This window comes from Emydura macquarii, unplaced genomic scaffold (genome assembly GCF_026122565.2).
Source record: "Emydura macquarii macquarii isolate MOO-44397 ecotype Brisbane River unplaced genomic scaffold, CSIRO-AGI_Emac_v2 contig_3692, whole genome shotgun sequence".
NCBI classification, from domain to species: domain Eukaryota; kingdom Metazoa; phylum Chordata; order Testudines; family Chelidae; genus Emydura; species Emydura macquarii.
In genome coordinates this window covers 12,628,770-12,644,332 of record NW_027133829.1, presented here as the reverse complement: position 1 = coordinate 12,644,332, position 15,563 = coordinate 12,628,770, and the positions used below count along the sequence as shown (strand labels likewise).

Genomic DNA, 15,563 nt, shown 5'->3' with positions numbered 1-15,563 from the left:
CTGTCCATTTGGTCAGCTGTAACTGTGCCAGTGGATAGGCTGCAGGAGCTACATGGACTCTGAGCCCTGGCTCCTTGCTGAGGAATTCCTGCAATTTCCTAGCCTGTCTCCCATCGTCTCACCGATGAGTGTGGCAGCAGCTGGCAGCAGAGCGGGTAAATCCCTACTCCTTGCTTTGGAAGTGTAGCGGAAGCCAACCCTTTGCAATCTGCAGCATTCCTAGGCTGCTAGGCTTCATGCCTGCTTGGCTGTCTTCCTGGGCAAATCACAGTCAGTGTGTTCTCGGTCTTTAGATATTTCTCATCCAATCAGATGGGCTTTAGGGACGCCATAGAATGAATGACCTCCTGCAGGCCAAAGTAACTGCACAGGCAATTCAAATACTCCACCCCCACCCCACAGCACGTTTCTGCATAAAATGGTGTCCTCCATGTGGCATGACATTGCACATACAGCACATGTGAAGACAGTAGTACTCGAAAGTGTGGGGACACCATTCCCGAGCCACTACCATACTGTTTCTGTATCAAATCCAAGACAACTTTGTTCACAGACGGTTTTATGGTTTGCTTCAGACATGATCTGTTTTCGACTTTCCACTGGTGTTTAGTGGGAAAGTAGCTGTGAGCTGGGCAGGAGGCCTTGCACCTGAAGTGAGAGGCCCTGCTGATCAGGGATTTCAGTTATTTTGACATGATCTTTGGCTGGGCTCTCATCTTCCTTAGTTCTTGGTCTATAAAGTGAAGAGACAATCCTGCTCTCCTGCTTTCCCAGCCAGTTCCTGTGTTAGTGACGTCTCCATCCTGGCTCATTTCACTGCGTGCAGGGACGTTTTTGTAGCAGATCACCCTTAGCCTGCCAGTGGCTGCCAATCATTCTCACTGCTAACTAGCTTGGAGCCAGAAAAGACATTGGATCCTGTTTGTTCTGAGACCTGAACCAACAGCTGAACTGGGCCAGCGGGAGCCCCTGCGAAAACACAGAAACCAAAGTTAGAAGTAAAGGCAGAGATTCCTGCACTTCTGGGCGGGGCTCCGATCTCTGGGGTGGGGGCACTTGATGCCTGTCCAGCTGGCCTGGATTCCAACATTGGGGTGGGGGAGGAGGCAATGATGTACTGGCTGCGGCCATGCGTACGTTAGGTCGCTTACATTGGCAATGCAGGGTGAAGGAGCAGATCTCTGGCACGGTGGGGTTGCAAATGGCTGTGGGTTCAGGAGTTCACATCGACCCATTGGGGTCCCAAATCGGCTGTTTGCTCTGGGGTATCACTGCTGGGAAAGCCCTAGTGCCTTAGTTGTCACATGGACAGCAGTGGGTGTCCCATGCGATGGAGGGTGGTGTGCCTAGGCCATGTCTAGAGTACAGCACTGTGGCAGCACAGCTGGACCAATACAGATGTGCCGCTGCAGCGCATCTGGTGAAGACGCTGTGTTGATGGGAGAGCTCTCTCCTGTCAGCATAAAAAAAACCACCTCCACGGGCAGCAGAAGCTATGTCGGCAGAAGAAGCTCTCCCGCCGACATAGTGCTGTGGACGTGGGTGCTTATGGGGGTATAACTGATGTCGCTCAGAGGTGGAATATTCACACCCCTCAGCAACATAAGTTTTGCTGACACAGGCTGTCGTAGACATAGCCTAAGTGAACGCTCTGCCCCAGTGCGTCTCAAACTGGGTCAGCAGAGTACTTGCTGGTCACCTGAGGGTAGTGGCTTTTCCTGCGCAGCAGCTTCTGTGGCAGCTAGGTGTTTCCTTACAAGATAGAAGCAGCTACTGAGGGGAAGCCCAGCAGCCTCCACCTCCACAGGGACTGCTGCAGCCACAAGAAGAGGAAAGAGAGGAGCCTCTAGCCACTCTGTACAGCGACAGGAGGTCGGTATATACATCTCACAGTGAGCCCAAGTAGTGGTTGCCCAGGGAACCCCAACTTTCTGTATTGCCTGTCTTTGTGCATAGCGTTACGTTAACACAAACTTGCATTTAATTTAGGCTGTGAAGAACAGGCTTGAAGGTGCTCCCTGGGCCTGCTGCTGCCCCTGCGTTTGGTTATAATCCACATTTAGTTGATGTGGCCTGGCAGCCTTGTTCTCTATTATACATGCTAGATCCTGCCATGGCCTCTCCCTGCCCAGCCCCGTCAGACATCCTGTGCTGTAGCACAGAGAAGGAGCAAGGCTGACTGGCCCATCACCTGCAATAGCTGTGGCTGCTGCTCCGGTTGCTTGGCTTGGTTCCTAAATCCTCTCTCCTTTGCTGGTCACAGGCACCAAACCGAAGATATCCTGGCCTAGAAAGGCCCTGCTCATCCTGGTGTTCCTCTTTGCTTTGGCTGCGATTGCGTTAGTCACCATGGCAGTGACTCAGAACAAGCCGCTCCCGAAGAATATAAAGGTATCTTGTGAAGAAACAGCAGAACTGGGTGAGGCAGAGGTAGCTCCGAGACACCCCTGAATTTTCATGTTGCACCCACCACATATTTTAGGTCTTGCTAATTCCCTCTATCCTCTTTCTGAACCTCAAGCATTTACTCTTCCCAATTTCCCTGTAAAAACAAGTCCATTTCCGGTGGTCTCTGTAGGAGAATCTGTACTAACCCACCAGTCAATTCCATTTGTGACATTATAGAGTTTTGTACTCCCTTTGGTGGAAACTTTACATCCCAGGACTACCAGTAAGGCCAGTAATCTGACATGTTCCTGGAGGCACCCAATGCTACCATCGTTCATATTGTGTGTGCAGCTCAGAGCTGGCTGTAGCAGAGAGAGCCTGGAGCACTGGGCCTGATGCAAAATCTGAGACCTGAATCAGAAGCTGTGAACCAAAGTCAGGCCATGTATTAAAGCAAATGCTTACAAGTTCACTGTCCACTAGATATTTACATAAATCTATTCCAGCTAGCACAGACCCACCCCAATCTAGGACAAATTAAGGTGGTTTGCCAGAATAATGACTAGGGATGTTTTGTCCATGATATCAGGAACAAGGGGAGGTAACAAGCAAATACCATGATATAGAGAAGATGCTGCGTAAGTTGGGTATTCTAGTCATTTGTCATAGCCTAGAAATGTTGGGGTGTTTTCTCTTAATTCTTTATTCGGCCGAGGGGACAGCAGAAATTCTGCTGCTGACTGAGCTGTTCTTTGCCACAGTGCACTCATGTATTAGCATGCCTGTGCCCATGGAGCCAGGGTGCTAGAACTGTGTTTTGATGGCAATAAACCTGGCCGAATGCCTTTGTCACTGAACCGTGCCTGTGGTCTTGCTTTATGAGTAATATCAAAGTCTGCTGAATGAGCAGGCTGCTCTGGAGGTCTGCTGAACCAGCTAGCTGTGGACAGCACACTGAAAACACACACCTGCGAGCCAGCTGACAATACAGGCACCAGGCATACACAGACTAACCAATTGCTTAGGGCCCGGAGCAGTTCAAGGGAGCCCTCTATTGGCTTTTCATTATAAGAACTTGCCTATTTTAGTATGGGGGGGCCCAAAATATTCTTGCTTAGGGCCCCCAATGGACTAGCACCAGCTCTGATGCAGCTACACTTCCTAGTGCTCCCAGTAAGTGAAGTGTGCTAATGTCTCAACATGACCACTGTCTGCCCCTGAATGGTATTCACAGTGTCCTGTGCATTGGGCCAGAGATGACTGGTTTGTTTTGTCCCCAGTATGGGATTGTGCTGGATGCGGGTTCGTCTCACACTAACCTGTATGTGTATGAGTGGCCAGCAGAGAAGGAGAATGACACTGGGGTGGTGCACCAGGTGGAAGTGTGTAAAGTAGAAGGTAAGTCAAGAGGGAGGAGAAAAGTGCATAGAAAGGGGGCTGGGATGTTGAATAAATAGTGCAGAAGGAGGAGGGAATGGTGAAAATAACGTAATGCTTGTCAGCTGGTGCAGCTTCTAACCTGCTCTAAACACATTCCTTGCCTGTGCAGAGGCCAAACTGTCTCTTCTTTGGTTTGATGAATACAGAAATCAACAGTCCAGTGACACAAAGCTAAGCTGATTCTTCCCTTCAGACTGCTCTATCCCCACTCTAGACCCTCTCTACCAGAGATCCACTCCCATTTCCCTCATATCCTGGTGAGGCAAGAACCCTCTGTTGCAGTGAGTGAGCAGAATTCAGCTAAATGTTTGCAGCAGAGTCAGCACCTGCGAACAGGGTGAGATGCAAACCCCACCACCCTGTTAGACACCTACCAGGCATAGCTTTCTATGATCCTGCAAAACACACAATAAATAAAATACCCTCAATCGAATCACAATGCCACAGAAAAAAGTCTCTGCTGCAGAAGGTGTCTCTGGGGATTCCACAAGTGATCCCAACAGGCTGCTGAGAAGTCACCCAGTGTTACTGACCAGAACTGCTGTGTCAGGTACATCTAGGACTGGTCAATAGACAGTACGTCTCGGACCACATCAACCCTGTTCTCCATATAGTTCAGTAGCCTGATGTGCTCGATAGGAGAAGCACCACATTATCTGCATATAAACATAACTCCTGTTCACCAGCGCAGCTGGTATCCCTGTAGCCTTTATTCCTTGACTGGTTCTTAAACATAAGAATGGCCAAAGGAGCTATTAAATAACCACGTAGACCCAGGCACTGGTGTGAAGATGCTGTTGAACAAAGATCCCAATGAGATACTTTCTTAAAATCATCATGTAAATGGGCCTTTTTGTGACCCAGGAAGCACTGGGTGCCAGCTGGCAGAGGGCACTGGGGATGCATATGGTTTTACAGGGATCTCCTGGGTCAGATGTATGCATATTAAATTCACCAAAGGATGACATGTAAGGTTTCTGTAAAGAGCCAGTAGCCCACTGGTTGTCATAATCACTTTGAAATATATAAGTGGATAATATTTAAGGAATTCTGTATCTCTACTGGAAATTATGTTCTCATACCCTTGGAGTTAAGGCAGATAAATATGAGGTGACAGGCCTTAAACAGATTTCTTTGAAGCAGGAGGGAGCTGACACTTATCTTCTGTCTGGTCATTGTGTCTCACAACTTAAGCATATGGTGCCAGATACTGATTAGAAGATTGTAAAGTTGAGAAGAAAGGGCAGTCACAGGAAAAACAATCACGGGGGTGTCCTGGTTATGAAAAAGAACAAAGAATTGTCCTGATATAAGTAAAGGTACCAAGAGACACGCTGCATCCTTCACCTAGGAGATAAGCTGACAGCATGGCTTGTCTCACAAAAAGGGATCAGAGCCTGCCTGACTGGAAAATGGTGGTGAGCAGCTCTTTATTAGACACGAGAGTACCTGCAATAGGTGAGATCAATTGAAGCAACCAAGCTAGAAGTGCCTGAACTCTAGCCCCCAAGAGCTGGTATCAGGATATGTGGAATAGTGGGTCCTTTATTCTTGAATTTTCTGTTCTGATAGTCCAAAGAACCTGAATCTGCACAGTGCCAGCCCAACCATTTCTCTGATGGGTAGTTGGGAGTAGAGGATGTTACGTCTGCTAGAATCTAGGATGCAGTTTATTTTTTTACTTGTTATTTGGAGTTTATTGGTTTTAAGAAGTTGTAAATGTCATGAATGGGGTGTATAAATATCCGTGTGGTAGCTGGTGAAAGATGGTGTTTGTGCTGGATCAGACAAGAAGTGAGGTGCTGGTATTTTGCTGTGAATGACCATTTTTGCTAGAGGAGACTACAGAGCTATGATGAGATGTGTCAGAGATGTTCTTGGCCCTGTCTGTACAACTTGAGAGGGGGGCATATTGTTACCCCTTTCGACTTAAGCAGTTAGCCAATATTTGAGGGCCTTGCAGGATGTTTCCATTAAGAGCAAAAATTGATGACAGAGTCAAGTACTGTATTTCTCTGATGCAGTCCTGATTATTTACAAAGAATGTACATAAAGACATGTTTCCATGTACCCAAGAGGAATCAGACAACAGAAGACAGTTTCATTGCTCACAGTTCCCAGCTTCTTTCCAATCAACACTCTACCCAAAAGCGTGCATTTGCGCTCACGCTCTCTCTCTCTCTCTCAGGTTCTTAGGGTCACACTATAAGTGCTTCTCTAGCTGTCTTTGTGTGTCTGTAGTGTTTTTCCTGTTTCTTTCTCACACTCACAGTTCCCTCCAACAATACCCAGCCCCTGTGTTTGCGCTCAGTCCCCGGTCAAACCGCTCAGTAACCAGCCTTGCATGTGGCCTCTTTTGGGGAGGTGGTTCCCACCGTTTCAGGTTTGTCTAGGCCATAAATGAGCTTAGTTGTGTTGTTACTTTTGTTCTGAATGAAGGGCAGCTGTTTCTCTCTCTCTCCCCCCTCCTCCCCCCCCCAGCATAACAATGTGTACACTGACTTGGTAGAGCGGGAGTTCTTAGCAGTCTATTAGACCAGCAGGAAGGCTGGGTTTAATAAGAGGCCTGTTGCTGAGGTCTCTGCAGTAGAGCTGAGGAGTGGTATGCAGGGTTCATTCAGGGTGTCGGGCTCGGTTAAGAGAGCGTGAAATGGAATGTCTTCTTCTTCCCCTTCTGCTCAGGTGTAGGGATCTCCGGTTACTCTCAGGACCCGGAGAAAGCCGGCCTTTCCCTTCAGCCCTGCATGGAAAGCGCTCAGGAGGTGGTTCCAGAGCAGCAGCACCGAGAGACTCCGGTCTACCTTGGGGCTACAGCTGGAATGCGGCTGCTCAGGTACTGCAGCCACAAGTCACCTTCACTTTCTCTCAGGGACAGGAAATATCACGGCTGATTTCCTAGCTGGTGCCGCTCCATAGACTACCCAGGACTGTGCTGGCCCCACACGACACAGCCTCTGTCCTGGTCAGTCCCTTGTCTTCCCATCCACAGGACTGGCCCGGTCACGTATGAGCTCTTCACAAGGGCCATAATGCTTGTAGAACAGGACCTCATGACCAGGGAATCACTGGGAATGAGTGGTCCTGTGTCTGAAACTCCAGGGACATCTCCAGGACTCCCGCCCTCAGCTCCTGTTGTCTCTGCCCCACAGAATCTTGCCCCCTCTCTTCTCTCACCTCCAATTTTCCCCACCAAGTCGTCTTCCTCTCTTTAGCTCTCTTCCTGCCTCCTCCCTTCAGCACTTTGACCTGAACCCTTTCCCTGCCCTCCCTTTCTCTCCATATGCAGTGCACGGTACTGGCCCCATGCTCACATGGTGGCAGTATTATCCCAAACATCTCCCCAATCCCAGTGAAACAGTCAGAGGTGTGTCCCCATCCCAACTCCCTGTACCTTGGCTAATCCCGGATGAGTATTGCCTACAGAGAGAGACTCCGCGAGGGCAGAGTGAGGCATGCTGGTTTTTTGGTAGCGGTGAGACCGTGGCTTGTGAGGGGATCCCAGGGTGTGATTTCCTCTCATGGGTCTGCTCTAGAAGGCGCTCTCAGTGGGATGTCTCTGTGGGGATTCCTGCCCTGCTGCAAGCACTACGGGAAGCCGCTGCTGCTATCGGTGGCGACTGAGTGAGCATCAGAACCAGTGGCAGATGAGCTGGGATGGGGAGACAGTAAGGAATGAGGTGACTAAGAACATTGTCTGTTCGATCCAGCTTGAACTTCTGTCTTACCAAGTGTGTCACCGGGGTAGTTGCCTTGTTGCTTAGAGTAAAGCCAATAGGCTGCAGAGAGCATATAGACTGGAGTCACTCGGTCCTTTCCTCCATCCATCCAGCTTGGAGAACAGAAGTATAGCTGACACAGTCCTCTCTGCAGTGGAGAAGACGCTGCGCTCATTCCCCTTCAACTTCCAGGGTGCCAGAGTCATCAGTGGTCAGGAAGAAGGAGCCTATGGCTGGATCACCATTAATTACCTGTTGGGAAACTTCAAGCAGGTAATGTATCCAATAGCAGGGGCAGGTGGAATACTCCAGAAATATGGGCTAGTGGGACCAGACTTGGCAAGAGGCTTCTGCAAGCGCTGGCTTCTTTTACAACGTTTTTTGTCAGGGTCAGAAAGTGACCACACAGTTCTTCAGCAATCCAGCTTTCAGGGGCTTGCTAAGAAACTAAATGCATCAGCTTTCACATGCAAGCACAATATCTCCCGTGCACTGGAACAGAAAACCTCCAGAATTCCCCCTACAGTTTCAGATAAACAAGGTATCCTCCTTAATTTCCTGTCCTAAATTATTGCTGAGTTCTTTTTAACAGTTACTGCGTTCCACCCCAGAGCGGGGAGCATTTCAGTAGCTGGCAGACTGATTCCTTTGTATTGTTGGTAAAGTGTTTTGGATTCTGTGGCATACATGGCCCTAGAGAGATGTGTAATATGTTCTTTTATTATCTCTCATAGGGATTGTTCAGTTGCAGATTGCATGTTCTTAACTCTCCCATGAACACCTGCTTTACATCAGACCAAACTCATCTCCGCTCTCTTCTAAACCTTCATTTTGCCCCTCTACCCTGTTTACCCCATGCCCTGTGTCCTACTCCAGGTCTTCATGCCTCTCCTCTGCTCTGTGCTATCTTCTCTGTCTCCTCCCAACCCTTTCCCCTTATTCCTGTCTCTCTCGCCCCCTTGACTCATTGTGCCTGTTTTTTTGTTTGTTTTGTTTTTTGTTTAAGTCTGGCTGGCTGAATTTTCTACCTAACCTGAGATCCAGCAGTGGGACATCGGGGGCCCTGGACCTTGGAGGAGCTTCCACCCAGATCACCTTTGTACCAGACCAAGAGCCGATTGAATCTCAAGACAACTCTCTGCACTTTCGTCTCTATGGCAAGAGCTACAACGTGTATACACACAGCTTCCTGTGCTATGGGAAGGACCAGGCTCTGCGCCTGAAGCTGGCCAGTGACCTACAGGCAAGTGTGAAAGCTCCAGGGCCTAGATCTGAGGCTGAGAGTTTTTCTGGACCCTCCCCCCATTTGGCAAATTGCTTTTTGCATCCTCTGATTTTGCACACTCCGTCGTGGCCCAGCCTAGCTTGGCTGGAAGCTGAGCCGCACAAACAATCAATTTAAGTGAGGAAATATCATTATCCCTGACTTCTAGATAGGAACAAAGGCCAACAATTTCAAAAGGGGCCACCAATTTGGGGTCCCTCAATTCGTGAGTACCCAGCTCTGAGATATCCAGGGTCTGACTTTTTTGACTGAAGGCAGTCGGAGCTGTGGTTGCTCAGCATCTCTGAAACTCAAGCCCAAAGTATCTCAAATTACCACTCATTTTGGGTGCCTAATTTTTGATAACGTGGCTGCACTGAAGTCACAGAGGAAGGCTGTGACTGAGCACAACTCCGGTACCTGGACTCCTCAGTCCCTTTCTAATCCCTTAAGCAAGGAGGATGAACTTGTGGTTGGTATGAAAATCCTGGTGTGTTATGTCTGTCCCCGATTCCAGAGCAGCTTTCCCATTTCAGTACATCCTGTTGCTGTTTTCCATGGTCCTGTTATCTGGAATTAAGTGCTAATGGCCTGGATCGTTTTACCTGCAGAGCGCACAGAATGGCAGCCTCCTGGATCCATGCTTTCACCCGGGATATGTGAGGATTATGAATGTAAGTGATCTCTACACAAACCCCTGTACAGCTAATGGTGAGCAGCAACTTCCATTCACACAGCTTCACATCCAAGGGAACGGGGATCATCAAAAGTGCCGAATGAGCATCCAGAAGATCTTCAACAATAGCCATTGCCCTTACTCCAGCTGCTCCTTCAATGGGATTTTCCTGCCTCCATTACAAGGGGAGTTTGGGGTGAGTCTGGACAATTGTCAGTGCTCTCTAACCCACAGCATTAATAGAGAGCAGAAGCTAAGGGTATGGTTAGAATATGTTCCCTGGGGGATGGAGGGGAAGACTGGGAAGCATCTCCTGGTGGTGGCTGTTTGCTAATGTAAGTACAAAAACCTTGTTGCACTTACAGCATGGACAGTGCCTGTAAATGCCACCAAAGGACTCATCTGACCTAGCTACAACAAATCTGGTTTGCGTTGTCCACACAGCAGATTTTTTTACGGCACAGCCATATGTCAAACAAGTTTTTGGGTCCTCACATGCCACACTAGCTGTGTTTTTTGTTAATGCGTTCTGGGAAGAGAAAGTGCCCAGAAGTCATATACACAGAGTGGCACTGGTAGCTTGCGAGGCAGTGAAGGCGGAGATGATCAACACAGCAAAATAAAGCCTCAAGACCCGGTCACGAAGAGAGGAACCTGGTTCTCTGCTAGGGCCAATGCACTCTTAGCTGCCATGGTCACTAACCAGTCAGCCAGGGGGTGCATGGGACATAGACCCCTTCTGCCATGTCCCGTCTAACCTGTCACAATTCCGTCTCTTCGCCACCCCACTCTTCATCCCATTCATGTTCTCCCTAATTACCCAGTCCCCGTCTGTATTCCTCAGATGTCTTGTCCCCATCCCACTCCCCTTGCCCAGCCAATACTAATTTCCCTGTCCAGTTTCCCTGTCCGAGTCCCAGTCTCCCCCTTTCACAGCCAAACCACCTCTTTGCCGAGCCAATCCCAGCTCCCCCCATCTAGCTTCTCATCCAATCTCTTTCCCACCACCCCACGCAGTATCCCAGTCCCAGTCTTCTTGCCCAAGCAGTCCCAGTCTCTACACCCTCCCACACAGTTCTCACTGCCAGTTTCCCTGCTCTCTGTTCCGGTGCCCATCTTGGCCGGGCCCACAGCAGCCAGGAACTGTAGTTACAGGATAAGTCTGGCTTTGCCAATGCAATCCTGACTTGTGCATGCTCAGTTGCTCTGTGGGGATGATGCACGCAGAGTCTGCTCACATGTAGGCACTGTGAGTGGAGGAAACGTGCTCATTGTGCACAAAATCTTTGGAAAGTTTAGCTGCCAAACTCTTAGAAAGTCTTTCCTGGACGTGTTCAAACAGATTTTTTCAAAGGCATATAATTTAGCCAAATTTGGGCGGATTTTCCTGGGCACAGCAAAAGGCATGTCTCTGACACCAGGACAACGTTCCTGACAAACTTAAAGTCCTGGCTTGAAAGCATGGGGGTGCTATTGCTTCTCAAGGAAACAATTTCCAGAATTTTTTTAACATTGGAAAACCAATGTATTTATCCCCGAACACCTTCTTAGAAACAGCTGAAACATTTTGGCTGAAACTCCAAAAAACAAAACCAAGGCCCATTTCCCCAACACGTCAGCGCGAGGTAGACACCCCTCATGGGAACTTTCAGCCCAAATAGTTCGTTTGGCAAAGCTATAAGCGCCAGAAAAGAGGCTCTGATAAGGGGAAGTGTCATGCAAACGTGCTACCCATCCCACCTATAATAGGAGGCAGTGACCTTTGAGTTGCTCTCCTATGTTCCACCCCCTTCAGAATGTGAATATTGGGTGCCTGTAATCCCAGTCCAGCCAGCTTCAAAACCTCTCCCCAGACACCCAGCTGTGCAGGCTTTGGGCATTTTCCTGGAGCCTACACAAGCTGGAATGCACCGTGTGCTAGGATTTCTCTTTCCCCAAACACGTCGGACTCACAGACAGAGCCCCGTGCTCTGGCATTTCATTGCTCAGATTTGGACTCTGCTCTCTACGCTAAGGCTAAGCAGATTTAAAATTCTCTCCCCTTCCAGGCATTTTCTGCTTTCTACTTTGTGATGAACTTTTTAAACCTGACGACCGCAAAGGGCCCGGTCCCTCTGGACACAGTGACAAGCACCGTGGAAAGATTCTGCTCCAGAGCTTGGCATGAGGTAAGAGCAGTGACTGGCTGCAGCAGCCTGAGGCTCTCATTCTGTAAAAGCAGCCAGGATGCAGGGGTGAGCCCTGGTGATGTTTGCTGTGTAGGGGAGCCAGGCAGCAGGTGTGCTTCCCCCTCGCAAATCCAGTTTCTAAGGAACCCTCCCTATCCCAATTTACAGCACAAGTACCTTCTCCTGCACTCTGGCACTGCTTGCTGTGGGGTCTGTCGGAGCTAAATGACATCTCCACTGGTGAGAGGTTGTTAAGAGGGGCCCAGATAGACGTAAATACTTCTCCTCTGGCATACAGTGGGTGGTGGAACTTCTGGAGCATCTGGTGCTCCTAAATTAACACTAATGATGGTGTGGATAGATGCTGCTAGACCTGGAGTGAGGTCTCTGGGGCAAGCTAGGCCTGTGGTAACCATATGGATCAGCAGGCAAGTGAATTCTTTGTCCTGCTCTAGGTAAAAGCAGATTTTCCCAAAATAAAAGAGAAGTACCTGAGTGAATATTGTTTCTCTGGGACCTACGTCCTCTCCCTCCTGGAAAATGGCTATGGATTCACTACTGAGACATGGCAAAGCATCCAGTTCCTCGGAAAGGTAACTTCACATGCCCAGAGAGTTTCTGGATAAGGAGGACTATGTTTGGGACACCTCCACCCTATATACCACCCCTTCTGTGTGGGGCTTGTCATCATCAGCAATCCCTCATGGTCGAGGATGATCTCTTCCACAGATTTTATTTTATCTGGGTCCTTGGTGAGTAAGGAGTCCGATCCTTGAGCCAGGCGTGGGCCACGATTGCTTCATGACAGTTATCTGTCCTTTCTTTTCCGACATTTTTCTGCAACCAGGCAAGCGATTGTCCTTGAAAGTGGTTGTTCCTTCTCTGACAAATCTTCACCAATTAGCCCTGTCTTGGCCTGCTGTCCCCCAGTGTGTGATGTCAATGTCACATCTTTTGAGGTTTGTCTTGAGGGTGTCTTTGAAGCATTTCTTTTGGCCTCCCTGTTTCCTTTCTCCTTTGAGTTGGGCATAGGGCAACTGTTTGTTTGGGTAGGCGTGCATCAGACATGCACACACAGTGCCTGCTGCACCTCAGCTGGTGCTGGGTAATCAGGGCCTCTGCACTGAAGATGTTGGCCTCTGTGAGGACACTGACATTGGTGTGGTGTCATGTTGAGGATCTTCTAGAGGAAGTGCTGGTGCTGTGTACAAGGGTTTTCAGGTCTTTGCTGTAGGTTACCCCCGTCTCGCAGCCATAGAGTTGGGGTTACCAGCGCTTTGTAAATGAAAAGTCTGGTGTGTGTTCTGATGTCCTGATTGTTGAACACCTGGCAAGGCAGTCTGCCGAAGGCAAGGCTGGCATAGCAAATTCTGTGTTGAACATCGACGTCTATGTTCGCCCTCCGTGAGAGATGGCTGCAAAGGCAGGCAAAGTGACATCACCCCCTCCCTGCAGGAGTATTATGCCCTCGCCCTCTCTCTCTCTCTCTCGCACACACACACACCCCTTGCCCAATAGCACCACCCCTAGAAGAATCCTGACCCTCTGAGCCCCTCTTGTACAAACCAACCCATTCCCTGTACGTTCCGCAGTCCTGGCAGGTAACTCAGGTCTTGTCCTCTTTTCCAGATTGGCAGCAGTGATGCAGGCTGGACTCTGGGCTACATGCTGAACCTGACAAACATGATCCCTGCAGAGAATCCCCCAACGCGCCCTCTCTCCCATGCCAGTTATGTGGGGCTCATGGTGCTCTGCTCTCTGGTGTTGGTGGCTGTGCTCCTGCTTGGTTGGCTTATCTTCCACAAACCAAAGTGCCTGCAGAAGGGACTCATTTAGGAAGAGGCAGATCCTTCAGTGGAGGCTCCAATGGGGTCCCTGCCACATCAGTTGTCACACAGAGTTCTGAGGTCACCTGCAGAGTCAACCTTGCCCAGCGGAGTCCCTCCTGCCTTTCACTGAAGCTATTGACTATACACGGGCATTCAGTCTTCTCTTCTGACTCACACCTGCAGACAAGCGCGGGGATACCACAGGCTCCTCTCTTCTCTGAGAGGTGTGTCTGCTGGGATTCCCTTCCTGAATGGGTTGCATGAAGCAGCAGCCTTTCTGCTCCCTTTGCTGCGTGTTGGTTTTTTGTCTGGCTTAGGCAGGGGCAGCAGTAACTACTGAGGGAATCCCTGTGACTTGGCAGCACCACGCTGGCTGTGGGGCTAATCTCAGAGTTACACTGGCCCGTGAACTCTAGGAAGCCATTACACTGTGGAGATATTTATTTCCTTTCCCTTTGAGTTGGTCACCACAGCCGCTCAGAGCCTTTCTGAGCCAGGCATCTGCACCAACACAAATCAAGCTTCTTGCCCGTGGCTCCCTGCTGTGTCCTAGCTCTGCCTATCAAGTAAAGTCTTCTGGAGCCCAGCTGCCCCCTGCTTGGCTGCCCCCAGAGCTGAACACCAATCTGGGACAAGCAGAGATGAGGGATGAAGGAACAGAAAATGCCAGATCTTGAGGAGGCCAGCAGCCGTGGCTAAGCCCTGGCAACAGACCTGAAATACTAGAAGGCAAAATGTACCTTCCACAGAAGGTTCCTGTATATATGAAAGGAAACCTCTTCTCTCCCACCCTTCCAGAACTTATCACTGGCCCATAGCAGGCCCCTGTCCAGATTGGGCCATTTAGATCTCCCTGATGTAAGGGACCTGTATATCTGGTCACACAAATTCTTAGCCAGAAACCACCGATCTCTCCAGGAACAGCTCACATTGGGCAAGAATCTTCTACAAACAGCTAGGATTTATATCCCACCGCAAGATTCTCTGGACACTGGACCCAACAGCACATCTACAGGATTCCAGCACGTAGTGAGATCATCTGTCTCCGGCAAAGCTGATCACACAGGAAGGCTGCTTAGTAAACCATATTTCTTTGAGAGACCCCTGGCACCATGTAACTGCAACATGCAAATATTGATTAATCAGTTCATGCTTTGTGTTGTGATGTGCATGAAAATTAGTCACACTCTGAAAATTCTTTCCTTTCCCCCTGCTTAGACTTAACATTTCAACCTCAAGTCCCCTCCCCCCGCCCCAACCCCTCTCAAATATACACACTAGCCTGCTTTCTAGCCTTTAGCCTGGGGTAGCAGCTGATCAGATTTCAACTTCCTGTGAAGTCGCTCTTCCACTCCAGTTCTTTAGCAAAAAGTGGGAAGCTGGGACTCAACGTCGATAACTGTGAGGCATCTTCATACTTCAAAAGAAGCCAGCTGCCGTGCAAATCAACTCCCATGATAGCGACCCCCATGCTTTGGAGGCAAAAAGGAAAGGAGATTCCCCAAAGCTAGTGCTGTAGGGTTAAAGGGTTGGCAAATATAGGTCTCTACCTAGTCCCAAAGTAGACCTGGCGGGAGGGTGATCAGATGGAGGGAGGTTTATCCTGATCGGCACAACCTCCTTTCAGCAGACAGAGATTGATAATGTTTAAGGCCGGAATGGTCCACTGAGATCATCTAGTCTGACCTCCTACATAACATAGGCCTGAGAAGCTTGCCCAGTAATTTCAGCTTCAAGCACATAGCTTCTGTTTCAGCCACAGCATATTTTTTTAGAAAGGTGTCCAGTCTTGCGTTCCCTACAATTATGGTGGGTTCTCCATCACTTGAAGGTAGGTTGTACCAATGGTCAGTTACCCTCACTGTACAAAATCTGCACCTTATTTCTAGGCTGACTTTGTCTAGCTTCAGCTTTCACCCACTGATCTCATTATGCCTTGTCTGCTAGACTAAAGAGCCATTACTATCAGAAGTCTCTTCCCCCCCCTTGTAGGTAGTTGTGGAGTGTGATAAAGTCACCTTTGAGCCCTCTCTTGGATAAACTAAATAGAGCTTCACTAGACTCTCACAGGCAGGTTTTCTA

General features: G+C 49.2%; 1 protein-coding gene across 2 annotated transcripts in view; it reads left to right on the top strand.

The window, feature by feature from the left end:
* ENTPD1 (ectonucleoside triphosphate diphosphohydrolase 1) overlaps positions 1-15,080 on the top strand; it is a 37,331-nt gene extending 22,251 nt beyond the window's left edge. The window contains exons 2-10 of one of the 2 annotated variants that reach the window (XM_067537025.1): positions 2,264-2,391; positions 3,669-3,786; positions 6,511-6,661; positions 7,658-7,817; positions 8,551-8,781; positions 9,414-9,680; positions 11,533-11,652; positions 12,108-12,245; positions 13,282-15,080. In XM_067537025.1, the coding sequence (XP_067393126.1) occupies positions 2,350-2,391; positions 3,669-3,786; positions 6,511-6,661; positions 7,658-7,817; positions 8,551-8,781; positions 9,414-9,680; positions 11,533-11,652; positions 12,108-12,245; positions 13,282-13,488 (1,434 nt within the window). In that variant the 5' untranslated portion in view covers positions 2,264-2,349 and the 3' untranslated portion in view covers positions 13,489-15,080. Of the gene's footprint in view, positions 1-2,263; positions 2,392-3,547; positions 3,787-6,510; positions 6,662-7,657; positions 7,818-8,550; positions 8,782-9,413; positions 9,681-11,532; positions 11,653-12,107; positions 12,246-13,281 lie in introns of those variants that run through there. The other variant, XM_067537024.1, reaches the window with a different exon arrangement.
* Positions 15,081-15,563: the final 483 nt, after the last annotated feature.